Below are 14,729 nucleotides of genomic sequence, written 5' to 3'. Positions count from 1 at the left end.
TGTAAGCAAACCCACAGTTGACAGGGAAAAAAAGAGGGGAAAAAAGCCTGAACTGAACATCAGTAGAATGAAAGAAGCAGATGCAGAACATTCTAGGCAAGACACTTCAGAAACAGAGTTTAAAAAAAACCTAAAGGAACTAAGAAAAGCTGCAAGACCCTACCAAAACTCCACGTGACTGTGTTAGGGACACGGTGACACAAAGAACACTTGCCTATGGCAAAATTAGTCCAATTGAATGTCATATTCCCAGTCAGGGCTCGGGTAGGAACGCACAGGAGGGCACAAGGACAGGGCACATTTATATTACTAGGCAGCACTGAGGACCTTCAGTGTAAGTAGTTCCATCTTCTTGTATTCTTAGTCTTTGGACTAATAAAATCTCCTTATGGGGTCCCAGAAAGACGCAGTGTGAGCTGTTAAAGCAGGCAGGTGCCTCCCCAAGAGCCAGCTCTGACAACTGATCTACAACATATAAAGTTATATATAGATAACTATAAAGTTACCTAAATTACAATTACCTACAAAAGAAGAGTCATAGGGCATTCTCTGGGCCCTACGTATTCTCTTCCTGTGCTGCCATCTCTGTACTTCTTAATTTAACATTCATTTACCAAAGGTGGCTATGCATATAATGGATTAATTGCTTTTGTTTGAACTCAATCTATTTTCCTGCAGTTCCTATCTCTGCGCATTCATTTCCCATGGCCAGTCCAGGAGGGATGCTCGCAGGGATCACTATGTATAAGGGCAAAGTTTCAGCCGCACACGTTGCGCTTCCAGAAACTGGACTTGGTGCAGACAACTGCTTGCAGCACAAGCCCTTGTACGTGGAGCTACACGGGATCCAGAAAACATCAGAATAAGCACCCAGCACCATTCAAATTCTTAGCAGTTGTAAATTAGCCATGATTACGCCTTTCAAAAAGAAGTGTGAAAAGTTGCCTAATAATTAATATTAATCTCAATAATTAATAAATCTGAAGGACTAATGATCTAATTGCCGATACCCTGAAAACAGAGAAAGTCTAAATTAATCAGCGTGTTTGCAGGGAGCGATTCAGCCTAATTGCACTGAGCATTTGCTTTCCAAACAATGGACTTGCTCTAAGCTGACAAACGCCCAGCACAGCACAAACACATCCCTTCCTCCAGCACCCTGGTATCGGCGTGGACCCAGGCAGCAGATAGCCCAGAGCTATGAGTGGTGGGCTACTGCAGGTTCATTACTGCTTAAAAGTTAAAAGGACATGTTATTCTGTCCTCTTTCACTTTATTTTGCCTTTGGGAGACTGAGCTTTGGTACAGCTCAAACTGATGTTAGGAGCTGCCCATGCAGCAGAGCAGCACAGCCTCTCTGCCAGCTCCAGGAGCCCACCAGGACTCTCCGACAGTGGGTGGTGTTAGATGTGAGAGCAGATGATGTGCTCTGGATGGGGGAAGCAGGATGCACCCAGCAAGACGATGGCACGTTCTGTACTACTGCAAACCACCCTGCTCCCTTCGCACGTTCAGCTGCCTGCATCGTGAGAGGAAAGAAATGAAAGTAAAACCAAAGTGCAGCAACAGGAAACAACAAAGGAAACCTGAAAGAAAGAAATAGAGACGGGGCACAAAGATCCTGTACAAATCTAGAAAACACAAAACCATGTGGAAAAGAGAACAGACACAAAATTCAGGCTGCAGCAATGCAGCTGAGGGGGCGGGGGGGGAAGACAGCAACCACAGCCACTCACCAGTTGACATCACATCCGAGAAATATTTCTTGTAACCACACTACTTAACAGATGAAAAAACATGCTCAGACTTTGAAAGTACAGGATTTGGAAACAGGAGGGGCTTCTCACCCTTACAGGCACTCAAAACCCAGTTTCTGTTTTTTCTTATACCAGTAAAACTGGGTTTGTCAACTCAAGGAAGGTAACACTTCCTTACAGCTCTGGCATCACATTGCTGCTCAGTGTCACAGGGTCACCATTGTGCAAAGGTGACTCATACCAGCAGCAAAGTGCACAGTCAGAGCATCTCAGAGCTATAAGGGAGCAGGACATTTCAGATTTCATTAGACTGACTCAAACGAACATCAGGCATCACCCTGCCCTTTGACAGTGAACCAGCAAGTAGATAATGGGCTCCAGCCTCCCCCAGTTCAAAGCATGTGTAGCCAAAAGTTGCGAGCTTCACAAAAATGGCTCAGTGAGGCTGTAAAACCACTAAGGCTGCAAGAAAATGACAACAGTTAGAGCACTGGTGATTAAGATTGCTTAATTTTTTAAGCCAAATAAAATATAATTATCTCTATTTTCTGCAGAACTACCAGTACTCCACAGATATTTAATTAATAAAATGCATTTCTGCTTTCTTACTACTTACAGTATTAAAACTACATAGGTCACAAACTCCTCACCATCACCATGATATATCATGTCATCTATTAACAGTAATACAAAACAAAGTACACAAAACCCAAAGTTTTGGTACTGTGTAGGTACACACACAGATCCATAACCTTCAGTGTTTGGTTCATCAATTACAAGAACTATAAATACAGGAGGACCCGTGCACCATCTAACACCAGGCACCAAACGTACATGCAGGTGACATGAATGCCGCTTGCCAAGCGCACCTTGCCATCTTCTCAGGCAGTTTCTAATGTATGACTGAGTGAGCCTGTATCCCAAGAAGCATCAGTGAGAAGCAAATAAATCAGACTCCAAGCAAACTGAAGACCAACAGGTTACACCTCTGCCATCCTACATCCCCAGGAGGGGGGAAACTGCAATTTTGACCCAGAGAGGGATTTTTTGGAGCCTCTCCACCAGAGCCCAGATCCTAACAGCGCTCTGCTTTCTTGGCTAGACTACATATATAGGGTGTTGCTGTATGGAGGCTTTTTTTTTTTTCCCCCTTCCACAAAAAAAAAAAAAAAACAAAAAAAAACACGAGACTGAAATGCTGCAATTCTGATTTTTTTTCCTGCATTGCTCATGCACTTTACAGGAAGCAACAGGGAGCACATGCACCTGAGCCAGACTCCTGGGCTGATACCCTGTACCTGGTCTACAGAGAGCAGGTACAAGGAGAGGAGCTACAGAAAGCCAGGGAGTAGAGAGACAACAGACAGACAAAAAACAATGCACGAGGCAAAAGGCGAAGAGAAAAGCAGGAAAGAACAGAGGTTAACAGGGATAATATTATGAAGGGGGGGAAGAGAGAGTAATAAAAATCTGGTAAAGTGAAAGAGGAATTTAAATCACACCAAAGGGAACATATCCTGGAAAGAACAAGTACATAGCAAGTCAAAAAGTCTGGAAAAATATCTGGAAAGTTTGGGAAAAAGTAAAGTCACATGTTGGTCTTACAGCCTGCAGTTGTCAGCAGAACTACTGCTCACCTTTACTCAGCCAAGTGTAATCAATTCCTACTTAATAACTGTTAGGCATATAATGAGTAAGTTCAGGGAGAGCCCTGTGAATTTGCTGAGTAGAACCAGGAGTTTCCAGCAACAGCTGTTTCCAATGGCAGAAATATTTCTCCTTGGTCACACACCTTAGATTTATTTTTATATACTTACATACACACACAGATACGTACTCCTTCCACTGGGACAAAACAGAGGCAGGAACAAAGACTGAACGCCAGCACAAGAGGCTTTGCTGTGTCCGCCCGAATTCCAAGTACACCTCGTTCATCGCCTCTCGCGCTAGAAGTTGCTATAGAGCCGAAACGCACAGCACAACCTGAAGCCGCGGCACCCTCGCCCAGCTCCGAAGCCGCGGCCTTCACGGCAGCAGAGGCAGCCGGCAGCTGAGCGGGGGGGAAGCCCGAGGGGGGCCCGTGGGGCGGCCCCCCCCGCCGGCAGCGCTGAGGGGCGCTCCCCGGCCGGGGGCTCCGCCGGCTGCGGGCAGCGCGGGAACCGCCACGAGAGGGCAACCACCACACGCGGCGTGGGGCCGCTTCCCTTCAGCCCGAGCTGTTTAAGAAGTTGTCGGTTAAGTTAGAATTAAGGGGACACGTACACGCGTGAGAAGGGGGGGGAGGACACCACACTGAAGTGCCGTTTTCTTTATCTTTGAGCAGATACAGAGCTTCCCCCTCAAAATGTGAACGGATGGATGGGTTTGATGACTGCTTTGAGACTTTCTTTTCAGAGCAACTGCTGATACCATCATAACTGAATACTAAAATTTAGGAAATTTACAAAACTTACCTTAAACTCGATTTAGGGTAAAGATGCTGGCATACCCTCTTCACTCAGTCTGTGGTTTTCAGGTGAACATTTTGTTATTTAATGTGTAGCATACTCCACGCAGTATTTGGAGTTAATTTCCATCAATGACCAGGCAAGAAGTTACCGCTAAGTATGACCACTTTATTTGAATAAAAGGAGGACATTGCTACTCCTACCTACAAACTCCGACACTCTGCCACCACTCCTACCTAACCAGAGCATTTTTGCAGTTGCTCACACAAGGCTGACTAGAAGAGGTTTCAAACTCCACCACACACATAAAACACAGGACCAGCAATGCAGCGTTACCCGCTGGAGAGCTCCAGCACCTCGCTGCACACAGAAAACCACGGGGAAGAGGGACTGAAACGCTCTCCCAGCTGTGTCAGGCAGCATTGCTTGGTTAGCTCTAGAGGTTTGCTCTTCCCAAAACGTGAATGAGGACGACTTGGCCTTCAGCCCAAGCCACAGTCTGACTCGCAAGATACACCGGCTGCGGACAACATGTTCCTATATTCAGATTATTCAGAGTAGGCTGGTATACCCCAGTGCAGTGGCTGTATCTGGCATGGTGGTGGCGGGAGAAGAGGGAAGTCGCGTTCTCCCAGCCCACAAGTTTTCTCTGAGGTTCTCTCACATTGGAGATACGAGCAAAGCTGACAACTTCCTGCTTTTAAAAGCACACTGCAAAAAGCACAGCGGTTGCAGGTCAGGCCTGAGTGTCACACAAAAATCCTAAGTAACCATTACAACAGCAGAGACCTACAAAGATGTGCATCAGGGCATCAGCAGCATGCTTGTTTTTTTAAGGAGCCACCACTGCAACATGATGGTGACTGAAGAATAATCATTAAAGTCGCTATTTTCCCCCCTCCCAGTGTCTGTGCAAAAAAAGCAGGAATTTTATTGAAAGATGCATCACCTCACATACTTAGTTTACTAACTGAGTAGTCATTTGCCACAAAGCAACAGACACACATCAAAATGTTTTTTTTTTCCCCTTGCTTATGTTGTTTCACTGTGTTGTCCAATGCTTCACTAAGGCAAGCATTTGCTTTCTTATGCAACAAAACACAGCCTAGAGCAAACTAGGCTTTGTCTTCTTTAGAAGAACTACTCTGCTGGAATTGCTCATTTATAGCATCTTTTCCATACAAAGAGCTGGATGTGTCCTGGCTTGTGCAGCTTGCTAGTAAACCTGATGAACTGCTACACTGTTAGGAAATACATGCTTCTGTTTAAACAGTAAAGATCTTAATCTAAGTATTCTTTCACTCCTTCCAAAAGCTGGGAGGAAAAACGAGCGTACACTTGGCCAAGAGTTACTGTTTGGTAAAGACATGAAAAACCAGCATGGAAAAAGTTAACTGAGATAATAGATAAGGGAAATCCCAACAACAAGCACCCCATGTGAGAAGGTTTCTAAATCCATACAGGTCCATCCAGATTTTCACAGGCCTTCAAGCTGTGCAAGCTTATTTTCTTTAAAACTGTATGAATAAAACCTATTGCTTCATCTCAAAAGAGAGAAATTGCTCATACATTTTGCAATGCAAAAGTATTAGAACCGTTTCCACATGCAGAAAAATATGAAATAAAGAATAAATCTAAAATGCAGAAAGACTGGACACATGGAAGAGCTTTCTGACAGGTTCAGATTGAAGGTCCTGAAGCAGCTACTGCTGCAGAGCCCTACAAGCCTCCGCAGAGCCTCCGGCAGGACAGCTCTTCCCTCTGCAGCAAGTGGAGAAACTACCAACCAGCTGCTTATAAGCACTTTTACTCCCTGTTGCAACAGCCTGAAACAGAGCCAGGCTAAGAGCAGGCACTTTCACACAGTTTTTCCAGGAATTCCCCAAATCTTTTCTAATTTATTTGATACGTCATTTAGGGGTGAGTTTTGGGTTTGGGTTTTTTTTTTTTTTGCATGTTGTCATCCTTAAATTGCATCTCAGATTAGAGAGGGGATTGTTGGCTTACAGCCCTGCTCCTGGGGTTTCCCTTTTATTAAAATCTTTACAGATAACCCTAAAAGCACTCCTAGAGCAGCTCCATCATTTAATAAATTTAAAAATATTCTTTGACTTTTTTTTTTTAAGCTCAAATAGAATTTCTCAAGGTTAATGACACTGCAGTTCCTGAATAGGTACAGATGCTAAGTCCAGCCAAGGAGGCGCTTTGCAGCTGCGCAGTCAGACAGGAGGAGCAGCAAGCAGAGAGCAGCTCCTTCCCCTGTGTACCTAAGGTGGATAAACCCAATCATTGAGTGCTCTGACTCGGGCAAGGGACACAGGTCAATGACTTGTTGCATTAGAGATAAGAAAAGAAGCCAACTGCTGCCAAACTGAAGTCAGTGAAAGGAGAGCCATGTGAATTTTAAGGGAAATCAGCTGCAAGGTGGGGCTCACCACAGCGATCTCTGATAACCAGGTTCCGGCCTTCCTTCAGGTGGATGGTCAGCAGGTAGGCAAAGGGGCTGGGCAGGTCACTCAGGCAATCGTTTGCTTCCTCTAGAGCCTAAGGAGAACAAAGAAATCAGTCCCCACTGCACACCTCCTGAAGCAGACCATGAATGAAGCAGGTGTTCTCTTGGTTTTGCAGAGACAAAGTTCTCATCTTTCCTTAGGGCAATCTTTTACAGAAGGGAAAAAAAAAAAAAGATTTCTTTCCCAGGCTTTGTTTCATTATCCAAATAGCTAATTATCAGCATGAGGTACATTCAACAAAGCAAAGGGTAACACAAGGAGGGTTATACCTGAAAAGGAGTGGTAATATTAACAATCATAAATGCGTGCACAGGTTTTCCAAATCCTACCAGCTTAATGCATTTTTTTTTCCTAGCTGTTTCTTGTGCATTCATAGAACATCTCAAGTTGGAAGGGACCCATAAGGATCACCGAGTCCATTCGTACTCATCTGATGACCTCACGAGGAAGTACACGTTTCACATAGCTGCTGAGAGAACTGCATTTCTTTATACACTTCTAAGAGAGAAACGCAGCAGTGGGCAATGCTAGTTCTGAGGTTTTACAGTAGCAAACTCAAGAGGATTCTTGTTCAGAGATGCTGCCAGGGTTACACACCTCAGCAGCAGCAGCATCCAGCTGGTACATTCAGTGAAAACAGCCTCTGGACAGCACTTGAGAGGTTACCAGAGGGCAACGGTAGCGAAGTTCATCCGGAATAGGCAAATATGCTTCACATGAGAAAAGCACGTGTCAAAAATGCCAATGCCTTTTCATGCTGCCCTAAAACTGTTTTTGTTGTCCATCACACCCTACAGCCGTGTTAAGGTATTTGTCATCTTTATTTTAATCCAGTTTGTTCCTGGGCTGCTAGTTGAGTATTTATGTTGATGCTTTCATCAGCTACCAGTACAACACAGAAATTATAGAATACTTAAAAAAAATCCAGAACATCTGGGTCTATTTAAAACATTAGCAATTGCTTTGCACTACTAAAAAACCCAACAACAAAACACAAAACCACCACTAAACAAACAAAAAACCCAACAAACCAAAAAAAACCACACTGGAGAAATCTCTAGAAGGCTTCTTCGCCTGCTGGGTTTTTAAATTTGTAAGAAGTAAAGAACCTAAACCTAAAATAAATTGTGCTTCTGATCAAGTTTCAAAATGCTTTAAAATGAAAGGACTTACCATCTGATCATCAAAAATTTGAGACGATACGGAAGAGTCTAGATCCATTTCTCCACATGGGTACTATAAAAGATACAATGAATTAGACAACAGTAATACAGGGATCAAGAAAATACTCATAGTATCAGTCAAGAAAGTACTCATACATATGTGTAACCAGTGGAATTCTTTTACTTCTGCTTATAGAACCTTCCCCTCCATAATTTAGATATACATTTTTTTTTCCTGTTTTACAGTAACTGCACTTAGTCTCTTGAGTTTAATCTAAAAAAAAAAAAAAAATAAGTGCCTGCTTCCAGCTATTGGAATAAATTCTTCTCCTCCCCAGTAGAGACCTGTGCTTTCGGTGCTGAAGGTCCTTACCACAAACTCTCCTGATGCCTGAAGGTTATCGCATCTGGTGACTTATCAGTCAGCATTGTAATGCTGACCCCTATTCCTGAGCAGAACTTTATTTGTTGAATCTCCAAGCGTCCTCGCTAAGATGAAACAAAAGATGCCAGAAGTGGTGGCAGCAGCAGCAATATCCTGGGGTTGGAGAGCTGGCTGCTCTCTCACTTGACTACAATTTCTCCTTCATCATCCAAAAGTCAATGTCCAGGAAAAGTTTTGGGTTTTTGTTTTTTTTCCCAAAAGAAAAAAAGCTCAGGGGAAAAGTTAGAAAGAAGTGGTCAAAGGGAAAGGGAAAAAAGATGTTGGACATGTACTTCCCCCCACTTTCTGCAGTAACTGGAAGATCCAAAGGATTTTTATCTAGTGCCCAGCATAGTAGTAGTCGTCAAACATTTCTTCCTAAATACTGACTCATCCAAAGACTTGAGGCTACGGTGGCATGGCGTCTAGACTGTCTGGACACACAGAAGGGATTCATCAGTCAAGACACCTCTGATGCTATTTTGACTGCTAGAACAGCCTATGATCATCATTTCAGCTGAAGAGGACTTAAGTGCCTGGGCAACTCTTTTGGTCTAATGCAGGGCAATCACAGCCCATTCAAATACAAAGATATAAGAATAACCTCAGTCTACAGAAATGCACAAAGTGGAATTCGATCCTCATGTGAAAATGTTACGTGCAGCGTGGTAACATCCAAATCTCTCAGATGAGAGCTGCATTGTGTGGGGCACGATACAAACATAAAAAAACAGCTCCTGCACCAAAGATCATAAATCTCAGAGATACTGATATGCTGAAATAAATATAACTATGCTTGCGTGTAATTCTTCTCCCCCTCCTCCCCCCAAATACATATATTACATATCAGGAAGTACAGTAATCCAGCACTGCAAGTAAAATTTCACTTGCATGACAGACGAAATTTAACATTATGGTTCCCACAGTAATCGTAACTTGGCCACCTTGCAAAAACACATTAAAAGTAGAAAAATTATCATCATAAAGAGCAGCAGAAGAGTTTTCTCGTGCAACAGAGCTGAGTTACAGCTGCTAAGGGAACCCTAACTTTGAATTTCCTGACTAGTATGCATAAAATCTCACTTGTGTGCATTAAACCTAGTATTTCTCGTAGTCTCTGGCTTCACAGGAATCTCCTTCAGGCACCATCATTGGCACTGATAATGGTTTCTCTTTACGGCTTGTTTAAAATGGCATAAACACAGAATCCAAGAACTGTATTGAAATTATAATAATAAAAAAGTATCCTCTCTACTAGCTTGATATCATTTATAATACAAAAATTACCCTCAAAGTTATGATTGTCTTTATTCTGCTTTTTTACTTGCATTACATTGACAGATTTTGAAGAAAGATTATAATTTTAAATAAAAAAGCCTGTTTTTTCATTTTAGCTCCCTATAATGTAAATTGCTATTATTCTCAGTAGCTAATTGCAATGAGACCACTGAATATAGACAAAAGCCTCGCTGAAAAAATGGTCCTGAAATCTTGATTTTTATCTAACTACAGGGACATTTCTGAACTTTAAAGTATAAACAAACACGGCCACATCCACCAAGCAGGTCATAGTCCCAAATGTATCCGTGTAAAAAGCAAATCAAACAAGAGTATATGTGTGTGTGTATATATATATTGAAAAAATCAATTAAATGTTCCTCCTGACAAGATTTGTAACCTCTACCTCCTCTTGTTTTCTGCGGAAGAATGATTCAAAATACAAGGGCACTGAGTGCATCAGCAATGGGACGAGGCTTTGGGTTGCCAGTGACTCACTGCAAGGTGTTAGTAAGAAGATGAAGAAGTGGTGTTAGAGCACTTCAGCAATGACGCGTGACCACGGACAAAATGCAACTGTAATAAGTGGCTTTAACGGTGCCCTTTGCAACCTGAATCAATCAGAGAGGGGCTCAGTGCAACTGCAGTTGCTTCTTCACCCTTCAAATTTGCCTAGCTGGGCTGCAATAGAGAACAGATAAAGTAAATCTCTTTGCAAATGGAAATATGGTAGCTGTGGCAAGAGCCTTTACTGAAGGTGGCACGCTCCGTGCACTGACAGCTCTGTACTGAGAGTTTAGACGAGTGTAAAAACCACAAGCCCACACTGAGCTCGTGCATGAGGCTCGGAAAGTATCTGATGATATTGGGTGACCAAAGATAACCAGGAAATGAGTAGGTGGCATGTGACAAGCAATTCAGGAGGGAAAGAGAGCTCAACCTACATTTTTGCTTTTTTTAGTTTGTTTTGTTCCAGGGATCTGCCTTCCTTCTGATTTCCCTCACTGATCAGTGAATGATGCTCACAAAAGAACGATGCAAACTATTGTCGTGCTCCTCACAGCAACCCCACCAAGTATTAGGAGACCAACAACCTCTGCAATAAACTGTTCCCATCTGAGGCACAGAGTACAGATTTTGTAGCTGTCTAATGAAGTACAAGAAAAAATGAATATTGAGGTTTTCACCAAATTCAACTGAAACGTAATTAAATTTGTTCAATATTCCTTATCTATTTCTACTTTCCTTTGCTTCACTCTCTCCTGTGTATTCTTTAGGGAAAAAAAAAATCTTTCTGCATTTAAAAGTTGTAATTGGAGGCAGATTCCAGGAAGAAATGTAGGATATTCACATAGTGACATGATTTGCCATAGAAGTAAATACTAAACGATTCACACACACAGAAGCACATATACAAATACACATTTTGGGAAAGATATAAATACTGCAGAGAATAAGCCAGACTCAGAGTGTGCGTCTGGAGGAAACTTGACTTGAAGTTAAGCTATTCCATCACTATACAGGTACCTCCTTCTCCTAAAGGACTTCATTTGTCCAAAGCCAAACCAGGATTTAGGATTAACTTTGGTGCTGCTGTGGTAAATTTTAGGTTAGAGTTTCTGGTCTACAACAGCAGGAAAGAACTGCTGCTATCATTACACCAACCTGGAAAAACTCCTAAAATAATGACATGTCCGTGATGTCCAATCTACCATAAACTGAGTTGCTACAACTTTGGAGTAAAGTTTAAGCACAGAAATAAAGTGACATACTATTTCAGCTATTTTTCTTATGTAGACCCCTGAATAATGGTACACTCCAGTAAGTTGAAGCCAATGTGTTAACAATTTAGCAACACTAAACTGGAAGTGATGGTCAGTAACTACCAGTCTGACACTTTGCATCACAACAGACTAGGAGCTAACACTGATTTGATAGGAATAGAGAGACCTTTGAGATGCAGAACAAGCAGTTTTACATCAGAAACGACCATTTTCCCCACAGCAGCACTAACCAGCATTTTGAACATGCAGTTAAAAAAATGTTAATTAACCTGTGAAATCACCACTCCCAAAGGATGACTTTAAACCAAAACGTCTGTTTCCCATTTTCGCATCTCGGATGACTAAGGAAAGCAGCTACCATAACTGCAACAACTAGGTAATGGGAAAAAGGCCTCAAAACAAAATTCAAAATCTGACCTCCCCAGTAAAAAAAAAAAGTCAACAGGAGGAGATACACTTCCACAAAACATAAATAAAACAAATTTTGCCTAAAAAGTTTCACGCAGCCACAATCTTCACCTGCTGTCTACATTAAAAAGCCATTGTGCAACTCCACAGGCTTCCCCATTTTGCTCAGGCCAGGCAGGAATTGCCGTTTCATGTCAGATTTGAAGCACCTTGGTCTCTGATCCTCCTGTTCATGGGACATCATGTCCAGCCACAGAAATACTGACTGCAGAGGCAGGGGGGAAGGGAAGAAGGGGGACAAGGCGGGGAATGCAGAGGAAAAATTTTGGTTTTGCACCTCCTCTAAATAATCACAATGTAAAACCCAAGGACAGCCCTGAGCATGATGCTACACGTTCACTGTTCTCTATCACGTGCTTGTTTTGGTTAATTCCAGGTACAGGCAGAGTTCACCTCACTCACCCATCATCTTTCACCTCTTGCCTTCAGCTAAGTCTTGAGTAGGCAGATGGTAAATTGATTTTGCTATATAGCAATCCCGGTAAGCTACATTAACTAAAAAGGATAACTATGGCAAAAGTATCAGCAGCACATTTCAGAGCTCAAAGGGCTGCAACAACTTTTGACTTAAGCAAGCAATTCCAACAAACCTGGAAAGTCTGAAGTATCATAACCTTGCCAGAATAAAAAAAAAAAAAAGGAGCAGGGTTATTTTGCAGCTCCAGACTGACAGAAAGGATACCTGAATTAGTCTCCAATAATTTGCATACCATGTATAGTCTATGCTTATTTTTATCCCCCATTTATTCCTTGAATAGGGCCCCCTCCTCCATCCCTTTATAACCCAGATAATTACACAACGAGCCCGAGGCAGCCACTGAGCCTGGCTGATGCCCAAGCCACCTACCTCTGCCCTCTCGTCCGTCAGAGCAGCGCTCAGGCGGGCGCTCTGCAGCAGCTCGAAGAGGTCATCGCTGGATTTCCTCTTCCCCTCGGACACAGGGCTGCCCGCCACTTGCGCGTCCAGGTGGGTGACTGTCACCTCCGTGCGCGTCGCCTGCTGCGACGTCCACGGCCAGTCCTCTCCCACCGGCCTCACCGAAGCGCTTCTGCTTTTCAGGGACACCACAGACCTGGAGAAGTTCTTAGGGGAGCAGCTTGACAACACCTGAGCGCTCGAATAAGTCGTTTCTTCTTCCGTAAGAGTCTCCACCTCCAGCATGTCAGGCACCGACACGCTGAGCCGTCGGTCCAAGGAGTGGACCTTCCTCTCTACCATTTTGCTAGCCCTCTTCTTTGTCTTCTTCACGCTTAGGTTCTGCAGGAACGGTCTAGTTTTCTGCTTCAGGGATCCCCAGACGGATGGTTTATCCAAGTCCATTGCTGCAAGGGGAATCTCAGCAATGCCTCCTGCACAAAACAGCTTCAGCGATTCCCAGGGTGACTAAAAGGAACGTAGGAAGAAGGCAAGTCAATCACGAAAGTGAACAGCCGCTGAAGATTATGATTCATGTTGTCTCATCTTGAAACTTTCAGTCATTTTTCTAAACAGTTAAAACAAAGCACGCCGCATTAGTAAGTGCTTCCAAATACAGTCTGGTGGGTAGGTTTGATTATTTAGGAGGAAAACAGCCGGAACAAGTATTTAATCCTACACTAAAATGCAATGTCTGCCCACTACTTTGTGATTGCTAAGAGGAGATGTTATATTTCCTCTTCTGCCAAGTCCCGATTTGCAAAAATTTGAGATTTATCCAATTTGAAACTGTTTCTGTACAAAACTTACTGATGGGAGTTAAACTGCGATAATGCTAGCACAAGAAAAATGCTGGCAAAGCTGGCACCATAATTTCTGCTGACACTTTTCCAGCCTGTGCAGGGGCTTTTTGGCTATTTGTTAGGCTATGTGGATTCTTACACAACATGTTAGTGGACAAGCACAACACGAAAAACAGCTCCATAAACTAAGTGGCTGAGGCTGAAGAGGACGCATAGGACATGAGAAATCCCAGCCAAGACCCCAAAACACTCCCTTACATTAACCCACTGCCAGTGAAAGTTGCCGCTGCAGAATCAATTTTCCTCATAAAGGCAGCAATTGAGAGAAAACGAGGACAAAAATGGATGGATGGATCACTTACAGATTTTGAAAGCCTACTGGTGGACTCTTGTTTTCGAGTTGATTCATACTGAGCATTTATACAGTGGGGAGAGACAAGAAGAAAAGAGCCAAGACAAAATCATCCACTGTAGCTGCATCGTAACGGAGCGGTTGAATGGACACCTCTGTGCACAGGAATATCCTCACGGACAGCGTCTTTCGTGGTTAACAGCTGAGCAACCATCCTTATTCTGTGAAGCAGAGAGAGTCAAATCATCATCGAAACTCATTAAGAAAAAAGCTGATGAAACCTGCAGATTTACTCCTTTACAATCCCAAAGACACACAAACACAGAGGTTAGAGTATATACCTATGTCCTTAGAAACGTATACCCATTAATTACATGACTACTGCTTCCAAAACTCACAGCATATTTACGTTCTAAAAATTGTATAGTTGGCCAAAAATGACTTATCCCACTGTTTTCCTGATCACTAGGGAAGACACCAGAACAGGCAATAGAAATACAACTGTTGGCTGAATCCAAATAGAGAAATCACTGTGCTTTCAAAGAAATCTACTCTTGGATTCATTAATTTGAATGAGGTTGTATAGCCAGTTACTTAATAACTTATTTAAATAATTTTATGACTAACCCCACCATACTTGCAGAGTGTTCAGGCATCTACAAAAAATGCTTTAACTGTATTACCAGGTAAAGCTGCACAATCCTCCCTCCATTTATATTGGTATGTAAATGATATCAGCATCGTTACATTCCATACAAAAAATAACAAGCTTTAATGACATTACATGCATTCACAAGGCAGTAACAAATTTTGCCCAAATAGGA

At 42.8% G+C, this 14,729-nt stretch overlaps 1 protein-coding gene across 4 annotated transcripts in view; it reads right to left on the bottom strand.

Annotated features, from left to right (window-relative positions):
- The window catches only part of MCTP2 (multiple C2 and transmembrane domain containing 2), a 104,473-nt gene extending 90,472 nt beyond the window's left edge, over positions 1-14,001 (bottom strand). For 3 of the 4 annotated variants that reach the window (XM_050903067.1, XM_050903068.1, XM_050903069.1), the window contains exons 1-3: positions 12,682-13,206; positions 7,891-7,953; positions 6,640-6,748 (exon numbers count right to left, since the gene is read on the bottom strand). In XM_050903067.1, the coding sequence (XP_050759024.1) occupies positions 6,640-6,748; positions 7,891-7,953; positions 12,682-13,155 (646 nt within the window). In that variant the 5' untranslated portion in view covers positions 13,156-13,206. Of the gene's footprint in view, positions 1-6,639; positions 6,749-7,890; positions 7,954-12,681; positions 13,219-13,915 lie in introns of those variants that run through there. The other variant, XM_050903070.1, reaches the window with a different exon arrangement.
- Positions 14,002-14,729: the final 728 nt, after the last annotated feature.

The sequence above is a fragment of the Gymnogyps californianus genome, chromosome 11, assembly GCF_018139145.2.
Source record: "Gymnogyps californianus isolate 813 chromosome 11, ASM1813914v2, whole genome shotgun sequence".
Lineage (NCBI taxonomy): Eukaryota > Metazoa > Chordata > Aves > Accipitriformes > Cathartidae > Gymnogyps > Gymnogyps californianus.
Note: the sequence above shows the minus strand (reverse complement) of the source record. Positions and strands in the feature narration are given on the sequence as shown.